Source organism: Aethalodelphis obliquidens, unplaced genomic scaffold (assembly GCF_003676395.1).
Source record: "Aethalodelphis obliquidens isolate GAN/ISIS:26980383/991018 unplaced genomic scaffold, ASM367639v1 scaffold14, whole genome shotgun sequence".
Classification (NCBI taxonomy): Eukaryota; Metazoa; Chordata; class Mammalia; order Artiodactyla; family Delphinidae; genus Aethalodelphis; species Aethalodelphis obliquidens.
The window spans coordinates 36,764,344-36,791,309 of NW_020837958.1; the positions used below are offsets into that span (position 1 = coordinate 36,764,344).

At 41.0% G+C, this 26,966-nt stretch overlaps 1 protein-coding gene and 1 long non-coding RNA gene across 8 annotated transcripts in view; one reads left to right on the forward strand and one right to left on the reverse strand.

The window, feature by feature from the left end:
* Window positions 1-26,966, forward strand: part of RIC3 (RIC3 acetylcholine receptor chaperone) — a 54,695-nt gene that overhangs the window by 19,312 nt on the left and 8,417 nt on the right. For 3 of the 7 annotated variants that reach the window (XM_027115473.1, XM_027115474.1, XM_027115476.1), the window contains exons 2-5: window positions 9,010-9,236; window positions 10,461-10,536; window positions 12,405-12,498; window positions 21,471-21,619. In XM_027115473.1, the coding sequence (XP_026971274.1) occupies window positions 9,010-9,236; window positions 10,461-10,536; window positions 12,405-12,498; window positions 21,471-21,619 (546 nt within the window). Of the gene's footprint in view, window positions 1-9,009; window positions 9,237-10,460; window positions 10,537-12,404; window positions 12,499-21,427; window positions 21,620-26,966 lie in introns of those variants that run through there. The other 4 variants (XM_027115479.1, XM_027115475.1, XM_027115478.1 and 1 more) reach the window with 4 other exon arrangements.
* On the reverse strand, window positions 7,741-8,980 carry LOC113625043 (uncharacterized). The gene is made up of 2 exons (XR_003434548.1): window positions 8,481-8,980; window positions 7,741-7,933 (listed from the first exon to the last, which is right to left on the reverse strand). It is a non-coding gene; the product is annotated as an uncharacterized LOC113625043 (long non-coding RNA).

Consider the following 26,966-nt stretch of genomic DNA (forward strand, 5'->3'; position numbering starts at 1 on the left):
TTGTAAATAAGTTCATTTGTATCTTTTTTTAAAATTCTACATATAAGTGATATCCTATGATATTTGTCTTTCTCTGTCTAGCTTACTTCACTTAGTATGATAATCTCTAGGGCTGTCCGTATTGCTGCAGATGGCATTATTTTATTCTTTTTTATGGCTGAGTAATATTTCATTGTGTATATATTACCATATGTATGGGATTAACATATACACACTACTATATAGAAAACAGATTAACCAACAAGGACCTACTGTGTAGCACAGAGACCTATACTCAATATTTTGTAATAACCTCTAAGGGCAAAGAATCTGAAAAAGTGTGTGTATGTATGTATACATATAAAACTGAATCACTTGGGACTTCGCCTGGTGGTGCAGTGGTTAAGAATCCGCCTACCAGTGCAGGGGACACGGGTTTGAGCCCTGGTCCAGGAAGATCCCACATGCCGCAGAGCAACTAAGCCTGTGTGCTACAACTACTGAGCCTGCGCTCTAGAGCCCACAAGCCACAACTGCTGAGCTCACGAGCCACAACTACTGAAGCCCGTGTGCGTAGAGCCCATGCTCTGCAACAAGAGAAGCCACCACAGTGAGAAGCCTGCGCACCGCAACAAAGAGTAGCTGCTGCGCGCAGCAACAAAGACCCAACGCAGCCAAAAAAAAGAAAAAAAACTGAGTCACTGTGCTGTACATCTGAAACTAACATGACATTGTAAACCAACTATACTTCAATTAAAACCCCAGAAATCCTTTTTGTAATGTAGCTATAAAGTAGAACATTTGTAATAGTGAAAAATTGTGATATAGGTATACAAGGAGATGTTATATAGCAGTTTGAGTGAATGAACTGGAGTTGCATGTATTAACTGTATACATTTTGCCAGCAAAAGGCAAAAAGGAAGTTGCAGAAACATCAGTACAGTGTGATACTGTAATATAAAGGTTTTTTTCAATTGTGGTTAAAATATACATAACATTTATCATTTCAACCATTAGATATACAGTTCAGAGGCATTAAGTACATTCACACTGGTATACAACCATCACCACCATCCATTCATAATATAAAGTTTTAAAATACTCAGTCAATATTGTATATTGTTCATGGATGTATACTTACATAGTAAAGTCTAAAAGCACATATTCTAATAATAACCAAATTCGGAGTTGTGGCTATTTCAGTGAGGGTGGGAGGAAGAGACATAAGGGGCTCCAGTTATATCTGTGTGGTAGGTAGGTATACAGGCGCTCATGTATTATCATCTGTAGTTTTTTGTACCCTTGGAGTATTTTCTTTAAAATTTTTTTCTTAAAAAATCATTTCAGCTAGACATCTCCAGGTGTTCGCTAGCCATTGACTTTTTAGGCATTCTGGGCTGTTCAGTTCTAAGAAACATGGTGATACCAAGATCCAAGAGGTGAGGTTGCTCCCTATTGAGAACAGTTAACTTTATGAAGAGAAAAATCTGTTCCAAATTCAGCATTCTGACCCTAGCCTGCCATCTCAAGTGTACCCTTGGTCACAGGTGGCAGAGGTTATAGGTCTGAAGCCTAAAGGTCTGAGAGAGTGACTCCACAAAGAAGAAATACAGGAGGAGAGCAGGTTTTGGAAGGTGAAAATTAGTTTCACTTTTAGGTTTGAGTTGATAGACACACAAAAGGACATACATATTAATGGGATTTAGAGATAAGAGCTTAGAGGAAAGGTCAGAACTAGAGCTATACATTTTGGACATTACAGTGTATGCCTTGAGAATGAATGAGTTTACCAAAGGAAGAAGAATAAGGAAAGAACAAAGATTGAAACAAAACGTTGGGGAGAGAGGATTAAAGAAGAACCAGTAAAAGAGATGGGAAGAAATAGGTTGAAGGACTAGTCAGTGGGGAAAGAAGAAATCAGGAGAGTGATATGCCACAGATAATAAGGCAGGAAAGTTTGACAAGAATTTGTTCAGATTAATCCAATATTTATTGAAAGGCTTGTGGTAATCACTTTCTTGTGTAGTAGAGGAGTCTTAAGAGTGAGAGCTGAGTAAAAGCCATTGGATTTGATGGTTACAGTACAGTTACCATGTTGTAACTATACTTCTTGTTCATAAACTCTTTAAATACAGGAATTGTTCTATTTATCATTTTAATCTCAGTGTGTGACACAGTACCTGGCATGTTGTTAAGTGTTCAGTAGTAAACATGTGAACTATTACATTGAATATAAAATGCACAGATTTCTCCTAGGATATAAAACATATTTTTTACCATCTAGCCTGTCTCTTCCATTGCTCTCAGTTCCCCGTCCTACCTTTGAAGATAGTATTCTCTACTATTTCAGTGCTTCTTTGATTCTAGTCTACAATCTCTTTATCAATAATCTCTTTTAAAATCAATTTTAATGTTTCTCTACTTCTTGCCACATCACCATTCATTTAGTATTGCTTTTTGAAACCCTATATCACACTTCCTTTCTTACTCCCATTGCTCACCCCTTAACTCAATATAAAGAAGACAGTTCTAACAATCAGAGCTGTACAGACGTGGCATGGGCTTCCTGTGGGGAGAAATACTGAGTTTCCTGTTTGATGGTATTCAGCAGAGCCAAGACCACCACTAGATGACTCTTCTAAAAAATTTCCAATTTATTGAGAGATAAATAACATATCGTGCAATTTACCTGTTTAAAGTGCACAGTCAGTGGCTTTTAATATAGTCACAAAGTTGTACAACCATCATCAGAATTGTCACCCCTCAAGAAAAAAAAAAACATACCCATTAGCAGTCACTGTCCTCTGTCCCCTCTCCACCCTCCCTACTTCCCCCCAGCAAGCAACCACAAAGCTACTCTCTGTCTCTATGGACTTGCCTATTCTGAACACTTCATATTAATGGAATCATATAATATGTAGTCTTGCATGACTGGCTTTTCTTCACTTAGGATTATGATTTCGAAGTTCATCCATACTGTAGCATGTGTCTGCACTTCCTTCCTCTTTTATGGCCAAATACTGTTCCATTGTATGGATACAGCACATTTTTATTTGTCAGCTGATGAACATCTGGCCATTATGAATAATGCTGCTTTAAACATTTGTACAAGTTTTTTTTTTTTTTTAATTGGGGTATAGTTGCTTTACAATGTTGTGTTACTTTCTGCTGTATAACAAAGTGGATCAGCTGTATGTATACATATATCCCCTCCCTCTTGGACCTCTCTCCCACCCCACCCCCCATCGCATCCATCTAGATCACCACCGAGCTGAGCTCCCTGCGCTATACCGCAGGTTCCCACTAGCTATCTGTTTTACACATGGCAATGCACAGACGTCAATCCCAGTCTCCCAGTTCATCCCACCCTCCCTCCCCCACCCCCACCACGTCCACACGTCTGTTCCCTATATCTGCATCTCTATTCCTGCCCTGTAAATAGGTCATCTGTACCATTTTTCTAGATTCCACATACGTGCGTGTATATATATAACACCATACACAAAAACTTAAAATGAATTAAAGACCTAAACGTAGGGGGCTTCCCTGGTGGCGCAGTGGTTGAGAGTCCGCCTGCCGATGCAGGGCACACAGGTTCGTGCCCCGGTCCGGGAAGATCCCACATGCTGCGGAGCGGCTGGGCCCGTGAGCCATGGCCACTGAGCCTGCGCGTCCGAAGCCTGTGCTCCGCAACAGGAGAGGCCATAACAGTGAGAGGCCCGCGTACGGCAAAAAAAAAAAAAAAAAAGACCTAAATGTAAGACCGAACACTATAAAACTCTTACAGGAAAACATAGGAAGAACACTCTTTGACATAAATCACAGCAAGATCTTTCTTGTACATAAGTTTTTGTGTGAACATATTCTTCTTGGGTATATACCTAAGGGCAGAATTGCTGGGTCATATGGAAACTTTGTTTACCTTTTTGAGGAACTGCCAGACTGTTTTTCAAAGCAACTGTACTATTTTACGTTCCCACCCAGCAGAGTACAGTAGTTCCATTTTCTCCACATCCTCACCAACACTTTAGATTATGTCTTTTTTTTTTTAATTAATTTATTTTTTGGCTGTGTTGGGTCTTCACTGCTGCACACGGGCTTTCTCTAGTTGTGGCAAGCAGGGGCTACTCTTTGTTGCAGTGCGCGGGCTTCTCTTTTTGGTGACTTCTCTTGTTGCGGAGCATGGTCTCTAGGCACTTGGGCTTCAGTAGTTGTGGCATGCGGGCTCAGTAGTTGTGGCTCATGGGCGTAGTTGCTCTGCGGCATGTGGGATCTTCCCGGGCAAGGGCTTGAACTCGTGTCCCCTGCATTGGCAGGCGGATTCTTAACCACTGCGCCACCAGGGATGGCCCATCGATTATGTCTTTTTGATTATAGCATCCTATGGGTGTAAAGTTCTATCTCATTGTGGGTTTAATTTACATTTCTTTGATTGCTAGTGATGTTGAACATCTTTTCATGTGCATGTTGGCCATTATATATCTTCTTTGGAAAAATGTCTATTAAGATATTTTGTTCATTTTTAATTGGATTGTCTTTTTGTTGAGTGGTAAGCGTTCTTTATATATTTTGGATACTCAACCTTTATCAGATATATGATATTTTCTTTCATTCAGTGGGTTGTCTTCACTTTCTTGATGGTGTCTTTGCAGCACAAAAGTTTTAAAATTTGATGAAGTCCACTTATTTTTCCTTTGGTTGCTTGTGCTTTTGGTGTCATATCTAAGAAAACAGTGCCTAATCTAAGGTCACAAGGATTTATGTTTTTGGGTTTTTTTTGTAGGATTTATGTTTATTATTTTCTAAGACTTTTATGGTTTTGGCACTTATATTTAGGTCTCCAATCTATTTTCAGTTAGTTTTTAGAAATTTAATATGGTGTGAGGTTGGGGTCTAACTTCATTCTTTTGCATGTGAATGTCTTGTCCCCATAGCATTTGTTGAGAGGCTGGATGACTTTTAAGGCTCCTTCTGACTCTGAAGATTCTATGATGCTTTGTAGTATATTGGTTTCTGTTATTGTCCAAATAGGTGGACAGTCAAGATTACATATGATGGCCATCCTTTTCCCAAGAATACATTGGGTCTAAAAACAGGGATAGCCGTTAGTCTTTTATCAGTTTGTTCTAGATTTCTCAGTTGCTTTAAAGTCTATCCTCCTTTGACTTTTATGATACTGGTTTGCTTCTGGTCTTCTTTGACCAGCGCAGTTTTCTTTTCTTCCTATTTTTGCACATAAGTACACATACCCCTCCATTTTTTTTGGTACGGGAACTGTTCATGCAATTTTAATTAGCTTTGTCATTTAGGTAGCTCAGAGTTTCTTCTCAAGCCTAACTACAGTCTAATAAAAATTTCCTCTGAATATGCCAACAACGCCTAGAATTTAACATGTGAAAAATAGGTGTTCAGTCTTCCCCTAACCATAAGCCCTCCCAGTTTTCCTCATTGTCTTCTCTTAGTATCTTAAACCAACCTTCGAGTTTTCCAATCCCCCACTCCCCATTCATTATTAAATGTTGCTGATCATTACATGGTAAAAGCCCTTGGACCCATCTTTTCCTTTCTATAGCTATAGCTGTCTTCTGGCTGATTTCCCAGATCCTAGTTTCTCTCTCTTAGGTCCTTACTCAACTGCTGGAATAATCCTCCTCAGACACCCTTCTGATTAAATCATTTCCCTGATCCTAGATCCACAGTATTAAATTTATATGACACAAGTTAACATTTAACCCACCGCTGCTTTCCTCTCCTTATCTCTTGTTACTTCCCTTATTGGATTTGAGTTAACCTTATTTATTCTTTGTTCTTATTTCTTTGTTCTCATCTTTTTTCTCATTGCACACAGTCCTCTTTTCTCCTAGTGTGCCTTTGCTTCTCTTCTGTTCTGAGTCTCACTCCCTTCAGTGATTGATCCCATCTGATTCCTCTCCCTTTTTTTTGCATTCTTTCAATACTTAGACGTTTAGTTTGTCTAGTAATAAGATCCGTAGTACCCTGTTCCTTTTTTGCTGTTTGTTTTGGATATGCTACTTTTTAAAAGCATTGTTTCACGTGGGAACCATTGTTTCCGTCTCATTTATGGTTCTCTTCCTTTCCTACCTACAGCACAGAGTCCTGAACATAATAGTGGTCCAATAAATCTTCTTGGCTGACAGATCTATAAAAGTTTTGGGGGCAGATGTGTGATGTTTAGCATCATCATTTTTCGATTTTAGAAATGCAAAATAATGCCTTTTGTGCCATTATTTGGTTTTAATTTTTTATATTTTGTTTTATGGCAAGTTTTGAGAACAGTCTTCTCAGTACAATTAAATGAAGTTCAACAACGTATTACTACAGATATTAAATGTAGTTTATTGAGCAGCAACCACCCGATATATCAGATTCTCTCAAGGGAAAGGTTAGCTTCTTACATGCTGGCTAGGCATTTGTTCAAAGTGCATTATAGCCTTAAAGCTAGGACCATTTAAGATATTAAGATCCTTGACAGTTTAGTAGCAAAATAGTCACCAGTACCCAGAATAAGGACTAGTGACCTGCTTGCTTGCTTCTACTGTCTGAAGTTGTGCTTCTGTTGCTGGCCTCCTCTTAAAAAGAAGCATTTCTTCTAACTTCCATGTCACCCGAAGTCAGTATCAAGAGGGAAAAAAGGATTGTTGGGGTGGAGCCCGGCTGAGAGAGGATACAGGCAGAGGGCAGCCCCCAGGCCCAGTGGCTGCCTGTCTCACTCCTTGCCTGCCCACCCACCATCTCTCTCACCTCAGGAGCAGAGAGTTGACTTGAAGATAGTCCTCAGTTCGTAGCCCCCGATTAACATCACCAGTGCAAGGTTGCTTTCTTATTTCGTTACTTTCTTTTTAACCCTTTACCTTCACTCCACATGCCCATTCCTTTCTCCGTTCATGTGCACCCACTCTAATGTGTTTGTTTTATGTCCTTATACCTACATATTTGCTTGAAAGATACGTAGTATAATTATAGTGTGTCTTTAGCTTACATGTGGTATTTGCTTATTTTTCTCAATGCTGTGCTTTTTAAGATATGTTCATATTGCTGTAGGTGTATCTAAAGTGTTTTCTAAAAGCTGCGTGGAATTTCATGTTTGTATCTACTCCATTTTGATTCTGCATTCTAACAGTTACAGAGATCCAAGTTACTTCAGGCTCCCTGCTACAACATCGTCACAGTGAACATTCTCACACAGGTCTATAGAGTCTATAGTTTGAATTCGGATACAGACAGCCTTATTTGAGAATTTCTCTGGAATTTATCCACCAGTATAGGATCACTGGATAATAGGGCGTAGCTTTAATGTCACTCAGTGCAGCCAGATCACTTAGCAGAATGGCTGTATCCGTTTACACTCTTACCCATAATACACGAGAGTTCTTGCCTCCCCACATCTTTGACAGTACCTACTATTACCCACCATTCTAATTTTTGCCCTTCTTATAGGTATAAGTACTAGCTCATTGTTTTAATTAGCATTTTTCTTGTTGGTTTTATTTTGATCATCTCTTTATGTACTTGTTAACCATTTGAACTTCTCTTTCTGTGAGTTTCCTACTCATATCTTTTGGCCATTTTTCTATTGGGTTTCCTCTGATGTTCATATCAAATTGTAAGAATTCCTTGTCTATGCTAGAGATTTAATCCGTTGTCAATTTTAGACGTTGCAGAAGCTTTTCCTTGCCTGTCATCTATCTTAACCCTGTTATGGTATTCTTTATTGAACAGAAATCCATAATTTTATTGAAGTCAAATCCAACAGTTTTTACTGTGTAGTTTGTATTTTTAGAGCCTGAGTCGGGAAGTCTTTCTGCTCCTTAGTGTTTTCTGTCAATGGATTATCCACACAAGCCTGTTTACATGGCCTTTTGAAGAGAAGTCTTTCCTTTCTTTGTCACCTGTGACTTGGAGGAGGCTTGACGCTGTTAATGTTTGGCTGCCCCTGATGGAAGAAAAAAATGTGAGAAAACTGATGCACGCTCCTTTCTCTAAGCCCTGCACTTCCACTCACAGGACTGAGCCCCTGTGACCGTTTGTACTACATGAATCCTGTCTGCTCAGCTACAGCTGATTAGAAAGTGCTGCATACCTACCCAAGCTGAGAAGGTATGCAGGGAATTTGGAATTATGACCAGTCTCTGCTGGCCCCTTGAAGGACATGCAGATTGAGGTGTTTTGGGAGTGAACATCTTCCTTTATGTTCACAGAGAAGCTAGAGAAATGCTGGCGGAGAAATGAGAATGAGGAAGATATGCACAGAGGAACAGAGAAAAAAGCCCTCTGGCCCCACAGAGAGGGAGAACGATTGAAGTAGAATGTGAGAGTAGCTGTCTGGTATCCTGATGGCTTTCCAGTTTCTGATTGTGTTCTCTTCTGAGATCAGATTGCATTTCCTTATGTGTATTAGTTAGGGATGGCTAACTACTCTAACAGATAAACTCCAAAGTGTATAATGGCCCTAGCACAACAGAAGTTTATTTCTCACTCACATAAACAGGTCCAGATGGTTCTAAGTTGGTGAGGTGGTGGCAGTGGACGGCTCTGTGCCACACAGTTACTCAGGAACTCGGGTTGATGGAAGCTCTGCCATTTTCAACACATGACTTCCAATGTCTCTGTAGGTGTTAGCATCCAGCCTGCAGAAAGGAAATGAACGTGGAGTTCAATACATGGGACGTTGTATAGGCCAGGCCTTGAACTAGCACCTGTCATTCACATTGCTTTGTCTGGAACTCAGTCACACGGCCACATTTAAGTGTATGGGAAGCTGAACAATGTTATCCACCTGTGGACCCAAAAGGAAGAGAAAATGGGTTTGGTGAACAGCTAGAGATTGCCACATCATATTTATTATACGTGTGATACTCTTGTGATGCCTCTATATCCTTATAATCAAGTTGCCGTTTTTTCTTAAACTTTTGAGTTGACTTGTTATGTATCTCAGTGCGTGAGGTGTTTTCCTAATAGCCATATGTAAAATAGTAGAAGTAATAAAGACTGATTAATTTATTTTCTCAGGGAAGTTGGGTCGATTTCCACCTATGATGCATCATCACCAGGCCCCCTCAGATGGCCAGACCTCTGGGGCTCGCTTCCAGAGGTCTCACCTTGCAGAGGCCTTTGCAAAGGCTAAAGGACCGGGTGGAGGCACTGGAGGAGGAGGTAGTGGAAGAGGCCTGATGGGGCAGATTATTCCAATCTACGGTTTTGGGATTTTTTTATATATACTGTACATTTTATTTAAGGTAAGTGGAGTCATCCTGATCATATTTCATCAGTGAAAATCCAGTATCATCATAATAAAAATCATTGTCAGCATTAAAACCCTTTAATAGTTCATAACCCTTTTTCAAATCTATCATCTCTTTAAATCTTGCCTCCTCTTTATGAGGTACCTAGGATAGCTGTCACGTATCTCAGTTTTACAGATGAGAAAATCTTCACTCAGAACCTGAACAGTTTGCCCCAGAATTCACAACTAAAAATGCAGAACCAACACTTGAACCTGAATCTTCTAGTTCTTAATCCGCTGAGCAATAAAGTTCAAAGCCTGCCCTCCCCCGACCCTGCCCCAATTTTTTCTTGATTGGGCATCTTTGCAAACTGTAAAGGCATAAAGGTGTTCTAAGAAGAACTTTATCATGAGGATTGGCATAATGATTTCGAGGTAGCCACTGTGAGGCCAAATAATGACTGTACCAACACCACTTTTTCTTCCTTTTACCCGCAGGAGCATGAGGTGCTGTTTTTAACATCAGTTGTAGTAATTCTCCTGAAACAGAACTGCCGCGTCCTGAAACTAAGCCTGATATTTCCCAGCTCTGGGGAGATATGATTTGGGTCCTTTTATTTTATTTTTTTGTGGTATGCGGGCCTCTCACTGTTGTGGCCTCTCCCGTTGCGGAGCACAGGCTCCGGACGCGCAGGCTCAGTGGCCATGGCTCATGGGCCCAGCCCCTCCGTGGCATGTGGGATCTTCCCGGACCGGGGTACGAACCCGTGTCGCCTGCACCGGCAGGCGGACTCTCAACCACTGCGCCACCAGGGAAGCCCAATTTGGGTCCTTTTAAAAGTAGACTCCCAGTTAAGTTCTACCTCCAGGCGGGCTTTGGCCAGCCATGAGCCTGGGCCTGGGCACTGTAAGTAGAAGCAGGAGGCTGCCCTCCTAGCTAGAGTAAGAGGTGACTTCATTCTTGCCTAGGAATTCTGCAGGCAGCCCAGGTTGAGTCTTGGATGAGCCTGGGCAAGGCAGATGGCTTGTGAAGAGATTTTTTTCTTGTGCCTTGACCTTGATAATTTTTTACTTGGAAACCTTCTGTTGGCTTTTTTTTTTTTTTGAGATGTTTTTCTAATGTTGCTATTTGATTTGATTTTCTCCCAACCTTTTTTTTTTCCATTTAATATGAGGGGTTCCATGACTTTGAGGTTCTGAGCTGCTGTTGATGTACTGTACCTCCTTCAATTCTCAGCTCTCAAAGGGGAAAAGTACTGCAGAGGATCGGAAGTGCTCTACTGCCACACCTGGAAGCATCCACAGGAAAATTAGTAAGTGCCCCTTTCAGTATATTTATAAGTTTTATTGAGTCAGACAGCTGTAATACAGCCAGAGGGACAATCTGTGGATATGTCTTAAAAGCATGTCTCAAAAGTTGTCCCAGATTAATCTGATGCCGATTTTTACCTTAGCTCTGGGAATTCTCAAGTTTCCATATTGATGTTGGGCTTTTAAGGGAAAGATAGTTATAAAAAGAAAACAACCACCAGTTCACTTTTTTTATATATTAGCAGCTTAATATTTTACACTCGGAATGGGTTACTTCTCATTTCTAGACTTCAGAATATTGGTAGCAAATTTCTTTACTTCACATAGAGGAAAACTGAGGCAGTGAGATCAAGTCATTGTCAAAGTCAGTTATTAGATCTAGGGACAGAGTTTAACACTTCTGACTCTTGAAACATGATCATCCAATATTTACCGACCAATTAGAATATTCTGTGCTCTCTGGAAAAATGAAATATATATGGCATGCCTCTTCCCTCTGAGAATTTATAGTCTAGGATGAATGTCAGGGAAAAATAACTTGTGAAAAGTTTACCACCTAGAAGGAAGGGACTTGGCGAAAGCCTTCTGGGAAATCGCACCTAGCTGTGTATGAAGGAGGGCCTATTAGATAGGGTGCTTGAGTAAGACGCAGTCTGACAGAGGGCAGCTGTGGGAAAGAAGGCATGAAGAGTAGGCAGGATAAGCTGTGTTGTTGAAGGCCAAACTATCCTGTGGATACTGAAGCCTCATCGGAGTTTTTTAAAAGAAAGGCATCAGCAAAATGACTGTGATCCCTGCTGTATTCTTTTTTTTTTTTTTTTGAATTTTTGCATTCTTAATTGAAATAGTGTCTTACCAAAAGTGATTGTAAATGCATCATGAAATTGTTTTTAAAGACTTGTGAACTAAAGAGTAGCAAATTCTGTATCCTGTCACATAATGCATTTAAAACAAAGATAATGTAGTAGCAATTATATCAACTTCTTATGCTTCAATTTTGAATCATACAGAAAATAAAAATAACCTAAGCATTTGTGTGGCACAGATGTTAATTGCATGCATAAGAATTTGTTGTACAAGTACTAAAAAGCCTTTGAAATATTACATTTTATAGTGACCCTCTAAATATATCTGTGTACAATGATACTCGGGTGTGAAACAGAATAACTAGATTATCTACATAATGAGCAACATTTTATTTTCCTGTTACCTTAAAGTTCATTTCGTGTACTGATTGAGTGATTGATTTTTTATGTTCTACTTTTAGGGTCTTAACATTACTTTTAGTAGTTGTGGTCCTGTCTGACCCTTGTTGAGAAAGCTGCTTCTGGGAGATAGGGTTATACCACTCACCCCAGATGACTGAAGTAGAAAACCTTGGGCAGGAAGGTCTCAGCCCTAGTTCAAGACTTCTTCTGTTGAAGAAGAGTAACTTTTATACTGTTATCTTCCATATAAGTTTTCAGATCCTAGGGACAGGTGAAATATTGTTCATTTCAGGGTCTTAACACCTTTTCTGAAGTCCTTTAGCAGATTTGGTACTTTATCCTCAAGTATCATTTGAATTAGAAAGGAGTTATCTTCATTCCTTCTTGGCTGACTGTGTAGGGCTATGTTTTTCACTCCTAGGTATTTTCTTTGGCTGGTCCTGCTATATTTCTGTGTGTGAGAGAGTGATTTATTCATCACTTTCTAAATGTGTATCCTTTAGGTCTTGGTGTCTAGACCTCAGTACCCTTTGTGTCCTGATTGGATTAGCTGAATCTCAGGACCAGCCTGGATTACTGTAGAGCGTCACAGCCAGCCGTGTTTCAGAAAAGGGCTTAGGGAGTTGTACATGACGGTTCTTAGATTGATGCTTATTTTTCAGCCAATTTTGAGCTTGTTCAACTACAAGAAAAACTGAAGGAGACAGAGGAAGCCATGGAAAAACTAATCAACAGAGTGGGGCCTAATGGCGAGAGGTACGTTTTCGCATAACAGAGGTCAGACTGTTTCCCATTTAGAGAGTCAATTCAAAATTTTGTTTTTCTTTGATTTCTGGCCCACTTGCTTTCATTGTTATCATATTTGTCACTTACATATTATTTTTCCCTGAACATTTCCATTTTCACACTCTCAAGCAGTTTCATCTTCAAGAGTATATGTTCCATGTTGTGCAACATTATTGTGAGAGAGTAAGTTTGTGAGCAGATACTACAGGCTAAAATAACTGGGTTTTAAGGAAGACAATATCCTAGCTGTCTAAAAAAAGGCAGAATTTTAAGTAAAACCAGATTATTAAATATTGTGGTTTCTGTTTGAGGCAAAATGAGAGAAGAGAGCAAGTACGATCAGAGTACACGTTTGTTTTGTGTTGACTATTCCAGAGCAGAACTAGACGTGTAAAGTAGGTGTCAGGAGCCAAACTAGCCCTTTAGGATGCTCTGCAGCGAAAACACACTCCTCTTGCTACAGGGCTGGCTGAGGATCTGAAAAGGTGGCTTCAGGGGGTTGATGGAAGTGGGCATCAACTAAGAAAACGTGGGTGTAGGAAGGCCAGGGAGGAGAAACCAGAATGTGAGATTGAGAACAAAGAGGGATTCGGTTCGCGCTAGGCCTTCTGACAAGAATGGAGGAAGCACTGGGGGTGAGCGGCAAAATCCCGTGCAGGAGGATGTATTGAAAGGTCCCTACTATAGCCCCGTGGGCTCAGTGTGGCGTCTTTGCCCCAGAAAACTGCTCTACCTTAGCCTCTTCTGTTTGCCATCCTTGTGCTGCTAGTGCCCCACACTGGTTCCCCTGCTTCCTGGCTCCTGCCTTGCCCATCTTTGGCCAGATAGCAGAAGAGTAAACGTCCTCGAATTGAAGTCCCTTGGCTTGGCTTTTCCCTGCAAAGTCTACATTGCTGCTGAAATGACATTCATGAGGGTGAACCTTGCCTATCTGGGCCCATGACCGTTGACCTTCTTTTGGTCCAGAAAGCAGAGTGACTATCGGGACTTCTCCAGAGTGGTAGAGATAGGTGTACATATCTATACGTGAGTATATCTCTGTGAGTGGATCATACTATTTGGCATTATTGAGCACTTACTATGAACAAAGCTCTAAGCTAATGCTTTATATACATTATCTAATGTTTGACTGTTTTGTATGAGTGTCACTAAACCAATTTGTGCAGCTATACTTTTCTGGCATTTTCTGCCCTTATCCTGTACCATTCACAGTCTGGGTGGGAAAGTACCAGACTTCTATAGACCCTTGTGCCTCAGAAAATATCTGTACCCTAGCCCTGGTCTATTTGAAGCACTAGGCCACACCTAAGTGTCAGGAAAACTATAGGTGAGTATCTGTGGGCAGGGCCTCCCACCTCGGAGATCCAACCCTGGGCTTTGGGCTAAGAAACCATGTGAAGATATTTTCTCACTATTCTTCACTGCTATTCAGACTCCCTTAGCTCAAACCAGATGACCCCACCACGCATACCATTTGTCCATTGCCGAAGCCAGGGGTGCAGTACTGTGACCCCTAACTGCTGTCTGTCCTCCTTGTGCCAGCTAGGGTTGCCGCTCCACGTTTTATGTGCGAAGGCAGAGGAGTTGCGTGCCACCACCGCCGCTGGAGCTGCGCCATCTCATTGTTTCTGGGACAGCGGGTCCTAGCTCAGGTTATATATTCCTAGTAAGTTGCTGGAGCATGGGCTCTTTGAGAACATGCTGAGGCCACTGCCACATGGCAATGATTATGTAGAATATTTTCCACAGTACCTCTCAGGAACCAGGGAGCAGCTCTCCTTCCCCTCAAGAGAGCATAGCTTGTGTCTCTCTTTCCCAGATGTCTCATTTTCCAGTCTATAAGGAGGTGACCTTCTCTCTGAAACTCCTTAATCTAAAACCTTTTATCCTTACAGGTAGGCCCTATGGGACTTCCACCTTCAAAACTGCAAGGGCTAGGTAGCTGCATGTTTTACATTCTTTTCCTTTTTATGCTTAAAGCCTTTAACCTTAGTTTCTGTGGCATTTGTTCTTTTACAAGTCTGTGCTTCTAGGATTATTCGAAGAGCCCAAAATACCCCAGTATTTTTTCTGTCAGATAAGATTTTATCACATTGCCAGGCTTCTGGAGGTCAAGGAGAGGATTTAAGACAAAGAAGGCATGTTCATTTGCAGCCTTCTAAGTCCTTTTATATAATATCACTCCATAACTGTAAGATTTTGCTTAAAATTCCCAAAATATGCTCTTTCTGATACTTCATCTTAATGCTTATGTAAGCATCAAGATATGGGAAAGGTTTTTAATACTATCTAACAAAACTTTTCAGACAGCTTTCACCTGTGAGCGATATAAGTCTGCACACATTTTTAAATAATTAAGCCTCCTGGAAGGTTGGTATTGTGCCATGTTATGTCTGACATTAAGCAGACTCTCTAGCCCAAGGACACAAAGACTAAGGAAAGGATCTAGGAATCCGCATCAAGGTGTCCTCATTTTTGTCCTTGTGATCAGTGAAAGTTCCTTCCTGGAGCAGCACGTCCCACTGTAACTATTTACCTAGAAGCATGGAATGGCCCAAGAGGAGAAGTGAGGGTACAGCCTCGGGCAGCAAACACCTTGGCAGGCACGTTGAGCATCATGTGGGACCACAGATTGCTGGCAGGCGTTGCTGGGGTGTAAAGTCTGAGGACAGGCTTAGTCTCTTTTGTTCACTGTGTTCACATAGTAGGTACTAAGTAAATACCATTGGAAAAGAGTAGATATTCACTTTTGGTGCAAGCATCTGTACTTATTACCATGATAGAAGAGTAAATCATGGCCATTCCCTGTTGAGATCCTTCTCTTCATTTGCTGACCTCTATATTCAGGGTCCTACTGGCCATGTCTCATAGATAGCTACTCTTATCCTCATCAAACAGTAAATGTCCCCTGAGTGAATGAACATCCAAAGTGGAACTCATCATCTACCCCCAGATGAACCTATTCTACCTTTAATGCTCCCCATCTCAGCAAATGGCTCCTCCATCTACTTAGTTGCCCAAAGCAGAAATTAGATGTCATCTTTGATTCACCTTTTCCTTCACTTCCCATATCTCATTAATCACCATGTCTTGTCATTTCTTCCTAATTAATAAGTCTGTCTCCCTGTAAAACACTCTAAACTCTACTAGGGCAGGGATTATCCTTCTTATTCCCAGAGCCTAGCACAAGCCAGTAGTAGGCTTTAGAAAAGTATTAATTGAAATGGAAGAATGAGTAAGTGAGTGAGTAGAGAATGCCTTTATTTTTGACATAGGTCAGAACTGTCTCATGTGGTTTCTTTTCCTCTAATTTGCCTCCTTTCAATTCACTTTCTGCTTTCCAAACCAGTGGATTACGTCTTTTGTTTTAACCCTTCAGTAGGTCCCTGTTGCTCTTGATAAAGAGTAGAATCTTTAACATGACTTACATGGTCCTAGGTGACGTGGCTCTGCGTACCTCAATTGCTTTATCTTTCTCCGTTACTCTCTCTCTCTGTGTCTGTGGTCCCGCTACACCGCTTGCTGTTCCTCTGAAGTACCTGGGCACTTCCACTTCTAGGATTTTGCATATACTTTTTTCCTTTGCTTGGATGTTGCCCCCGACCGCCTCCCCACACACACTTGTTTTAACTCTTGCTTGTCTTAGAGGTCTCAACTTAGACATCATTTCCTCTGAGAGTCTTTCCCTGAACCCACAACTTGGTTAGGTGTTCCTCCCATATCCTCCCTTGGCCACCTCTGTTTGCTGGATAATGTAAGCATCGTATTACTTCCTTATCTTCTGTTAACTTTTCTGTCTTCCCTAATGCCCTGTAACCTTATTGAGGACAGGGAATTTTCATTGTTCAAACTTGCATTCCTAGAGCTGGCTCATTGTTCAAATTTCGTTCCTAGTGCTGGCACATCGACAGTGTCTGTACATGTTGAAAGAATGAATGAGGTAGATGTAAAGAAAGTAGTTTAAAGCAGGCATTTTCAGCAAGAATAAGAATATCTTTGGTACCTATTTTGATTCGTTCTGCACAGCCCTCTATGGTTGTCAGTAGCAATTATTTTCTTTAAGGAACTGCATCTCAGAGAGAAAAAGTGTGCTCTGGGAACGTGTATTAGTTTTCTGTGGCTGCTATAACAAATTATCCCGAACTTGATGTCTTAAAACAATACACGTTGTTATCTTATAGGTCTGTATGTTAGAAGTCCTACACTGGGCTAAAATCAAGGTGTTTGCCAGACTGCGTTCCCTTCTGGAGGCTCCGGGGTAAAATCTGTTTCCTTGCCTTTTTCAGATTTTAGAAGCTGCCCACATTCCTTGGCTCATGGACCCTTTCCTCCACTTTCAAAGCCAGCAACAGTGGGTTGAGACTTTTGTACGTTACATTATTACTTTGGCCTCTTCTGCCTCCCCCTTCTACTTTTAAGGACCCTCATAAATACATTGTGTCCTCCCAGATAATCCAGGATAATCTGTTTTAAGGCCAGCTGATTTGCAACCTTTATTCCATTTGCAACCTGAAGTCCCCTTATGTATAAGGTAACATCATTATAGGTTCCAGGGACTAGGATGTGGACATATTTGGGGCTGGTGAGGAGACATTATTCTGCCTACCACAGAAGGTCTCAAGAAAAAGAGAGAATTTAAATAAGCCTTACAGGATGGAAGGATTCCCTCTGGCAGAGTTGGGGGAAGAATGTTCCAGAGGGAGAGGGTGGCACAAGCAGCAAGCAAGGTGAGAGGTCAGGCGCGTTTTTTGGAATAGCAAGTAGTTCGAAGTAACGGGAGTAGGGTACACCAGGGCTGTGGTAAATGGTTAGGGAGGTAACTAACTCATGGGAGAAAGAACTAGAAAAGTAAACTGGGGGCAGACTGGAAGGCCCTGGACGGTAGGCTGAGAAGTTGGCATTTATTGTCTTTACAGTGGAGGGCCTCTGACGGCTTTTGAAAAGAAATGGCATAATCTGCTGTGCTTTAGAAAAATAACTCATGTCTAGGGTGGCTGTATGCTAGGACATTGAAAAGGGTCTGGTCTAGGGTGGCTGTATGCTAGGACATTGAAAAGGTTCTAGTCTAGGGTGGCTGTATGCTAGGGTATTGAAAAGGTTCTAGTCTAGGGTGGCTGTATGCTAGGATATTGAAAAGGTTCTAGCAAAAGTGATGCATAGGCCAGTGAGAGGAGAAAAGAGGTGGGGGGCAGATTAAGGGGACTTCAAGGAGGAAAAGAGAATCGCAGGCTGTATCAGGATTCCTTGGTTGCAGGCAGACAACTCTGGGTAGCAAAAATTTGTTTTTTGGGGGGTGCGGCCGAATTTATTGGAAGAGTATGGGGTCGCTTACAGTATCAACAGAATAGCTGAAGATCTAAGTTTCAGGAAGAATGGGAACCAGAGCAGCTGTCGGGATTTAGGAGCAGGAGCAAATAGACAGTCTCTTCAAGGACTGCTGCCGGGATGAATTAACATGAAAAATTTTCAGTTCAGGCTTCACTGTGTTCAAGATCCAGTTTTAGGAGAAAGTGTAGTTGGCCCAACTGTATATATCACTGCATCAATCACTGCAGCCAAGGGGATGGAGTGTGATGATAGGCCGTGGGCCACGTGGCCACTGTAGAAGGAGAAGTGAGGGGATGGGTGGCTTCAGCCTCTGCACTGTGAGCAGAAGAGGGGTTGGTTTTCCAGAGGCAGACTGACATGAAGGAGAGGAGATGGACGATTTGGAGACTTACAGCCCAAACTGGGAGGAAGATTACGGCATCAACCAAAATAAAAACACAGGAGAATGAAGATAAGGCTTTGGAATAGGGATCATGAGTTCAGCTTTGAGTATGGTCGAAGTGCCACCAGAACACCCATGTATGATAAGCAGCAACAATAGGAAATTTGGGTATTGAGGTCAGAACAGAGGACACAAGTCCGGAAGTCACTTGGCTGGGAGCAAGAGGTAAGGGCCATGCGGGAAAGATGAGATCCCCAAATCCTTGAGGCATATAATTACTGTGTGGCAGTCGCCAGCGTTCTTTTGCTGGTCTGGTTTCTGTTCACATCATGAATGGTGTTGGAAGACACTGTTTCATTCTTCTCTCTGTGTTTAACTCTTGGACTCAGAACTTGATGCTTCCTCTGGATTTACAGCAGTAGCATTCAGAAGTCTGAGTTATCTCCCAACTTGACTTTTTATTTTTCTAGCATCTTGGAATCAGCCATAGCCAACCTCACCTAGCTTACCTGTTCACGCAGCTGCTCACGATTCTGGGCCAACTAGGACGTGGTTTTGAAGCGTGAATTTAAGTTTAACTTTATTATAGTGACAAGGCCTCCAAGTAGAAATGCCCAGGAGGTAACTGGAGTTATGAGACTGGCCTTTGTGTGAAAAGTCAAGATTAGAGGTAGAGATTGGGCATCGTCTGTGTAGAGGTGATGGTTTAATCTGTGTAATTGGGTCAGCTTCCTGAGGGCATGCCTGTAGGAGTGGAGAAACAAGAGTCCTAGGATTGAGCCTTCAGGAAAACCATGTTTTAGGTTGTGGGAGTAGGAAAGTGAGCCAGGATCAAAGATACAAGGAATGGTTAAATAAGTGGGAGGAATACAAATGCCGAGGGAGGAGGACGTTTCAAGGAGAGGACGGTCCTTAGTACAGAAAAGTCAAGAAGAATGAAATGTGAGAAAAAAGACTTTTGGACTTTAAAGTGGTCATTGGGGAATTCCCTGGGCAGTCCAATGGTTACGACTCTGTGCTTCCACTGCAGGGGGTATGGGTTCGATCCCTGGTCGGTGAACTAAGATCCCACATGCTGCACAGAAAAAAAAAAAAGTAAAGTGGTCACTGGTCATTGATTTTCACAAGTTTTGGTAAAATGATGGAGTGGAAGCCAGATTTCAGGGAGGTAGAAGACATGGGGACCAATCAAACCAACACATTTATTGAGCACTTAAAATGTTCATGGCACTGTGCCTGTACACTGTGCCTGTTGTGAGCTTATCACTGCCCTCCAGGAGTATCAAACCAAGTTGAGACAATGAGAAATCCATGAAAGTCTTCATTGCAATAAATTCAGAAGATGTAAGGTGGACCACGATTAATTGCCTAATGTATGATATGGGCACTGAATACCCCTGAAGACACTCTAGTTTGGAATGCTCTAAGAAAGCTTCTCTTGTCTGTTTCTGCTTCTCTTAGCCTACCCGTCCCCCTTTTGTTTAAAGGTTCCGATTTTCCATGAGTTAGGAAACAAGGTTAAGACTGTTTCCTTTAGTAAAAATCAGAATGTACTAAGTACAGTCCAGAGAAGTAACGTGTGCAGCATGTTGTGATAATCACATAGGCTCTTTCAGCTAGGGGTGACCTAGCTGCCCCAGAAGCCTCCCACAAAGTGAGTTGTTGTAACAGTAAGAATTAGGGATTATAGAATACATGAGTAGTTAGGGTGAGTCAGCACTCCTGTACTGATGGGAAGGAGTAAAGCAGCTGTTCAGCTGCAGGTAGAACAGACAGGCTTCTTCAGTTCGTGGCTTTGAGGCCATTTATTGTAGAAAAAGTGGAGCTCATGGGGCTTTTGTTTTCCTCCCACTGAGGTCTGTAGAAATGTTGCATCTCCATTTTCCTTAGTTGCCATCTTAATGTTGGCGGGAGAAGCAGTTTTTCCTTCTTCCCTATTAGTCATTAAGGGTAACGTAATGTAGGTTAAATGTAAAAAGAAACGTAGGCTCGGGGCTGGACTATTAGAAAGACTGGTGGCACTTCCATGAGGCTGGTACAGAGTGTATCATTTCTTCTTCATGAGTGTTATCTTGACTTCGGGTGCTTTGGGTTTTTAAGAGGAGCATAAGTAGCCTCTGTTAAATCCTGCCACTAGGTAAAACTGGTCCCAAAGCAGACAGTTCTCAGTCTTCTGAGTAGGGCCTTGCTTGCCTGCCAGTTCGATGCAGCGCTTCCCTCTCAAAGAGTCACACCATTATCCTTGAGCCTCATCTTACTTGTGTAGACGTTTCCCCAGAGCCACACAGCTAAGTTAGGGGTCACACCCAGGTTTTCTGAACTGTGCAGCTTGAGCACTGTGCGTCAAGAATTGCACCAGGGGCTTCCCTGGTGGCGCAGTGGTTGAGAGTCCGCCTGCAGATGCAGGGGACACGGGTTCGTGCCCCAGTCCGGGAAGATCCCACATGCCGTGGAGCGGCTGGGCCCGTAAGCCATGGCTGCTGAGCCTGCGCGTCCGGAGCCTGTGCTCCGCAACGGGAGAGGCCACAGCAGTGAGAGGCCCGCGTACCGCAAAAAAAAAAAAAAAGAATTGCACCAGAATGCTGTCAGAAGTCAGGAGACTTTACTTTTAGAACTGACATTAACCAGCAGTGTGATGATGTATAGTTTCCCCTCCATGGGCCTCAGTTTTCCCAATTTCTCTGGTTTCGGTGATTTGTCAGAATGAGCCAGCTCTGAAATTTTAGGATATATCTTTATTTCTGCACAAACAGATTCAGCCTGGTAATTCCAGGGTTGGCCTAGTAGCATATTTTTCCCTAGTTGAGGCAAATGGTCCAGCACATTTTCTTTTGATGACATTACTTCAGAGAAAAGTGGCTTGTTTGTAAATGGAATAATATAAGTAATGGTGAAATTGCTTGAGATTAGAGAATCAGGGCAGTGAGGTGTAATGAAAGAACACTGAACTGAAGGCTCAGACAGCTGGGGTCTTGTCTCAGTATTGACATTAAATCATTCTGGGACCTTGGACAGTCACTTGATCTATTCTGGGCCTTAGTTTTCCCATTTATAAAATCAAAACATTGAACTGACATCTCTAGTTCCCAGCTATGCAGTTCCAGGATCAGTTCCCAGAGTAATTATCTGTTGCTGTTGAACTTCCTGGAGTCCAGACAGATCACAGTGATGTTTATGTTCCTTGCCTAGGAGTATTTACCACTAACTGGCCGGATTGTCTGCTGTTTCTAAGCAGAGCACAGGCCGTGACTTCTGACCAAGAAAAACGATTGCTGCATCAGCTCCGAGAAATCACCAGGGTCATGAAAGAAGGAAAATTCATTGACAGACCCACTCCAGAGAAAGAAGCTGAGGAGGCTCCTTACATGGAGGACTGGGAAGGTAAACAGTGTCTTCTTATCTCTTTGTTAACCATCAGCCCAGAAAAGAGATCTTACAAAATTTTTAAAAGTCAGCTTTATTACGGAGGTATAATGTAGATACAATACAGTTCACCAATTTTAAGTGTGTAGTTGGATAAGTTTTGACAAATGTGTAGAGTTATATAATCATACCATAGTGATGATTTAGTCATGCTATTTCCATCATCTCAGAACGTTCCCACCCACTTTGCTGCTAATCCCCTCCCGCTCTGGCAACAGCTGAACTGCTTTCTGTCCCTAGAGTTTTACCTTTTCTATATAAATGGATCATACTGCACGTGCTCTTTTGTTTCTGGCTTTGTTGATTTAGTATAACGCTTTTGAGCCTCATGTGTTGAGTGTATTAGTAGTTCTCGCTCTCTTTTAATTGCTGAGTAGTGTTCTGTTGTCTGGATGTAGTTTGTTTCTCCATTCACCAGTTCAGGAACATTTGGGTGCCAGCTTTGAGCTATTATGAAGCAATCTACTATGAACTTTTGTGTACGTGTTTTTGTTGGAACATATATTTGTGTATATATCTAGGAATGATGTTTTGGCGTTTTATACATGTATGTTCAACTTTGTTAGAAACTGTCAATCTGCTTTCCATAGTGGCTCTGCCATTTTGCGTTCCCACTGGAAATGTATGAGAATTGCAGTCCTCCACATCCTTGGTAACACTTGGTATCATCAGTCTTTTTAATTTTAGCTATTCAAGTGAGTGTATAATGCTATCTAGCTTGTGACTTTAGTATGCATTTCCCCAGTGACTAATGATGTTGAACATTTTTTCACACACTTATTTGCCATCTGTATATCTTTGGTGAAGTTTGTTCACATTGTTTGCCACTTTCTTTATTGAGTTGGTTGTGTTCTGGTTGCAAGGGTTCCTTCTATAGTCTGGATATAAGTTGTCAGTTGTGAATTTTGCAAATATTTTCTCCTAGTCTGTGGCTTGCCTTTTTATTTTCTTAGTGACATCTTTTCAAAGAACAGAAGTTTTTTTCATTTTGATGAAGTCCAGTTTATCATTTTCTCTTTTCTGACTCACTTTCATTGTGTGCGTTTAAGAAATATTTGCCTAACTCAAAGTTTGCCTAACTCCTCTGTTTTCTTCTAGAAATTGTATGGTTTTAGCTCTTACATTTAGGCCTGTGATCTATTTTTAGTTACTTATATATGGTGTGAGGTATCAGGACTGAGGTTAATATTTTTCCATATTGATATCCTATTGTTCCAGTTTATTTTGTTACATTTAATTACCTTGGTGTGTTGGTTGGAAATCAACCAACCCTTCCCCTTTTGGAAAATGGAAAATCATTTGCCCGTGTATGTGTGGGTGTATTCTGGACTTACTATTTTTTTTATATAAATTTATTTATTTATTTTTGGCTGCGTTGGGTCTTCGTTGCTGCACGCAGGCTTTCTCTAGTTGTGGCGAGCAGGAGCCACTCTTCATTGCAGTGCATGGGCTTCTCATTGCGGTGGCTTCCCCTGTTGCGGAGCATGGGCTCTAGGCGCACAGGCTTCAGTAGTTGTGGCACCACGGGCTCAGTAGTTGTGGCTCACAGGCTCTAGAGCGCAGGCTCAGCAGTTGTGGCACACGGGCTTAGTTGCTCCACAGCATGTGGGATCTTCCCGGGCCAGGGCTTGAACCCATGTCCCCTGCATTGGCAGGCGTATTCTTAACCACTGCGCCACCAGGGAAGCCCCTGGACTTACTGTTTCACTGATCTATGTGTCTATACTTAACACCAGTGCCATAATGTCTTTATCACTGTGTCTTTATATTGTCTTGAAGTCAGGTAGCCCAAGTTCTTCAACTATGTTTTTTTCCAAAATTATTTTGGTAATTCTAGGCACTTCACATTTTCATATAAATTTAGAATCAGTGTGTCACTTTCTACAAAAAGAAAAAAGCCTGATGGGATTTTAATTGGCAAGAAGTTGGATTCACTCTTACGCTGCTGGTGGGGATGTAAAATACACCCACACTGGAAAAAAGTTTGGCAGTTTCCTAAAAAACTAAATACGTAGCTACCACACAGCCTTGCAGTTGTACTTCTGGACAGTTATCCCAGGGAAATGGAAAGTTTTATGTTCAGATAAAGCTTGTACGTAAATATTTATAGCAGCTTTATTTGTCATAGCCCCAAAGTGCAAACAACCCAAACGTCCTTCAACAGGTGAAGTTGAAGTTAAACACTGTGTTGGTACGTACATACTGTGAAGTACTACTCAGCAGTAAAAAGGAATGGACTGTTGATACATGCAGCAACTTGCATGGATTTCCAGATGACTATGCTGAATGAAAAAAAGCTAATTCCAAAAGGTTATATAATGTGTTTCTATTTATATAACATTCTTGAAATGGCAAAATGATAGAAATGGAGAACAAACTAGTAGGTGCCAGAGGTTAAGGAGGGAGTGGGAGCAGGAGGGAATGGGTGTGGCCAGAAAAGGGCGACATAAGGGATCCTTGTGGTGATAGAAAACCTCTGTATATTGACTGTATCAGTATTAATATCCTTGTTGTGATATTGTAGCATATAGTTTTGCAAGGTGTTACCATTAGAAGAAACTAGGTAAAGGGTACATGGGATTTCTGTATTATTTCTTATAACCAGATGTGAATCTACGATTAACACAAAATAAAAAATTATTTTAGAAAAGCAATGCAAGAAATTATAAGGGAAAGGATAGTGTTTTACATAGTGCACATAAACCTTTTCTGTAGATCAGAGAATGTCATAAAGTTTTCAAAGCCAGCACTAAACTGGAAAAAGATTCGTAACAAATATGATTGATATCAGCAAAGAAGCTGATATCTTTAATATACAAAAAGTTCTACAACTAATTTAGAAAACACTGATATCTGCCTAGATATGCAGTGCACAAAAGAAAACAGTGCAACTGGCTACAAAACAGAAGAAAAATTATTCCATTCTCACTAGTAATCAATGAAATGAAAATTGGAATTCCTTTTTTTCTTGCAAATTGCAAATCTTCATTATATAACCTTGTTCCCAAATAAGGTAAAAAGTTTTTATCATATTTATTTTCTACCTACTGCTTAGGTTTTGTTGAAATTAGGTAGAATTTTAGCTATAAGTGATGTTAGCTTTTACAGCCTTTTCTCTTTTAAGTATTTAACAATGGCATTAAATTTCTAACCACATTATCAATGATTATTTTACATTGATAATTCTTATTGATTTCATTTTTTACCACTTGTGTACAGTATCTTCTTTCTTGAATTTAAATTTTTGATTAATTTTTGTATCTGTCAGAATACTTCCTTAAGCCCCTCCCCCCACAAAAAATTTGAATTTGTACAGATTCATCAGCATATGTCTCCGTATGGATTTTTCAAGGTATTTTTACCTAGCATTTATCCATCTGAAGACTTGAGTTATTTTTTCAAGTAAAGAATATTTTCTTGTAATTTTATTGCTTCCATTTAACCTGTTCTGCCCTCTCATTGTAGAATTCTAGTAATTCTGAGATTCGATCTTGGATGGGTCTTCTGTGCAGCTTATCTGTTTTCTCATGATTTCCATTTCTTTGCCATATTTATCTTTGTCCTGGGAGAATTCCTCACCTTGAACTTCTAGTATATTAATTTGGTTCTCAGTCATGTTTATTTCAACCTACTCTTTTCTTCCTCTATTAAGTTTAAATTTTTTTTTGTAATGATGAGTTTCTAACAGCTCTCTATTACATTGTGTTTGCTCCCTTTTTTATATTGAAGCCTGGTTGGTTTTATACATTCAATAACCTGTTGAATATTACCGGGAACATCAATTATAAGCTGATTGACATTAACTCTTGTTTCCTGCATTGACTTTTTTCAGGGGCTATTTACATAGTTTGCTTAGTTTGGTTCCTGTTGTGAGCTGCTGATTTCCTCGTAGGACCAGTGAGTTTTTGCTGCTTGCTCATGTTTCTAATGAAGTTTTGGGTAACCAGTGCCTTGGCTGATACGGGCTACCTAAGTAGTTATGTGAGTCACTATTTGATTCTCCTCAGCAGGCTTCCCCCTCGTAAACCAAAGCAGATAGTCATGGAATTCCAACGGCAAGCTTTGTTCCTGGTGGGGACAAGGCAGGAACATGCCAGAGGATGGACTTCTCTTAGGCATGCAGTGGCTAGGAGCTAACTAGCAAATGGACTTCCCCAGCCTCTGCCCTTGACCAAGGAGACTGTGAGGGCCTTGGGTAGCAAAGCTCCAGTTTACCTATGAGCCTGGGAACTAAGACTGCATTGGCCAGATTCTTGACATACTACTCTTAGTGCTGGTGAGGATGTGATAAGATGGACAGTTTTTTACATCACTGGTAGGACTAAAATTTATACCATTCTTCTGGAAAGTAATTTGGCAGAGTGTAAAAAAGGCTTTTAAAATGTCCATTCCCTTTGGTCTAGTTTTCATATTTCTAAAAGTCTATCTTAAAGAAATAGGGAAGTGGACATAGATTTATATTCAGGGATCTTAACTAATATGAAACTTATAATGGAAAATTGGAAAGAATCTAAATGTCTTATAGAAGAGGCATGGTAAATCATGTCAGTTACGTAGCTGTATGATGGAATACTTTGCAGCCAACTTTAAAATGCCTAATAACACGGAGAAGGGCTCACGATACAATGTTGAATGAAAAAAATCTGGGTACAACATTTTATATACAGTATGATCCCTCTTTGTTAAAAAAAAGAGAAAGATATATGTTTATATGTGATAAAAAGGCCACAGGTAACACAACACATTGTTGTCAGTGGTGGGATTCTAGGTGATTTGTGTTTTCTTTTTAAAACTTGTCTGTGGTTTTCATATTTTCTACAACTGAGTCTGTGTGACTGTTTTTTCCTCCTAATTATAAACGTAAAAATGTCTCTCCACGCTCTACATGGCACCAAAAAAGACCCCTGCTTTTCAGAATTTGTAGGCAAAAAGATGGTTTATGTCAGGGTTCAATTTGCCAATTATCATAATGTGCAAATGGATTTCAAATCCTCCAGCTTTCCCATTGTGCGCCGAGCATGGCTGCTGTTGCCAGCACTGGCATATGAGCTCCAGCACGGCCCATCTGCTGCTCAGGCACGGCTTGGCTGACACAGATGTATTTCATTTTGTTCTTCAATTTGGCAACATTTTCTCTTTTCTCATTATCATTGCTGGGATTCATTTTGTTTACCAGTTTGTTGTTTTCTTTTGTTCCCTTTTGTGAAGAGGAAGAAGCCAACAATGGAAATTCTGCCTTCTGAAAATGCAGTCCTTGTCCTTCGGGATCTTGGACATATATTGCTAAAATGCTCTCTCTTTCTGA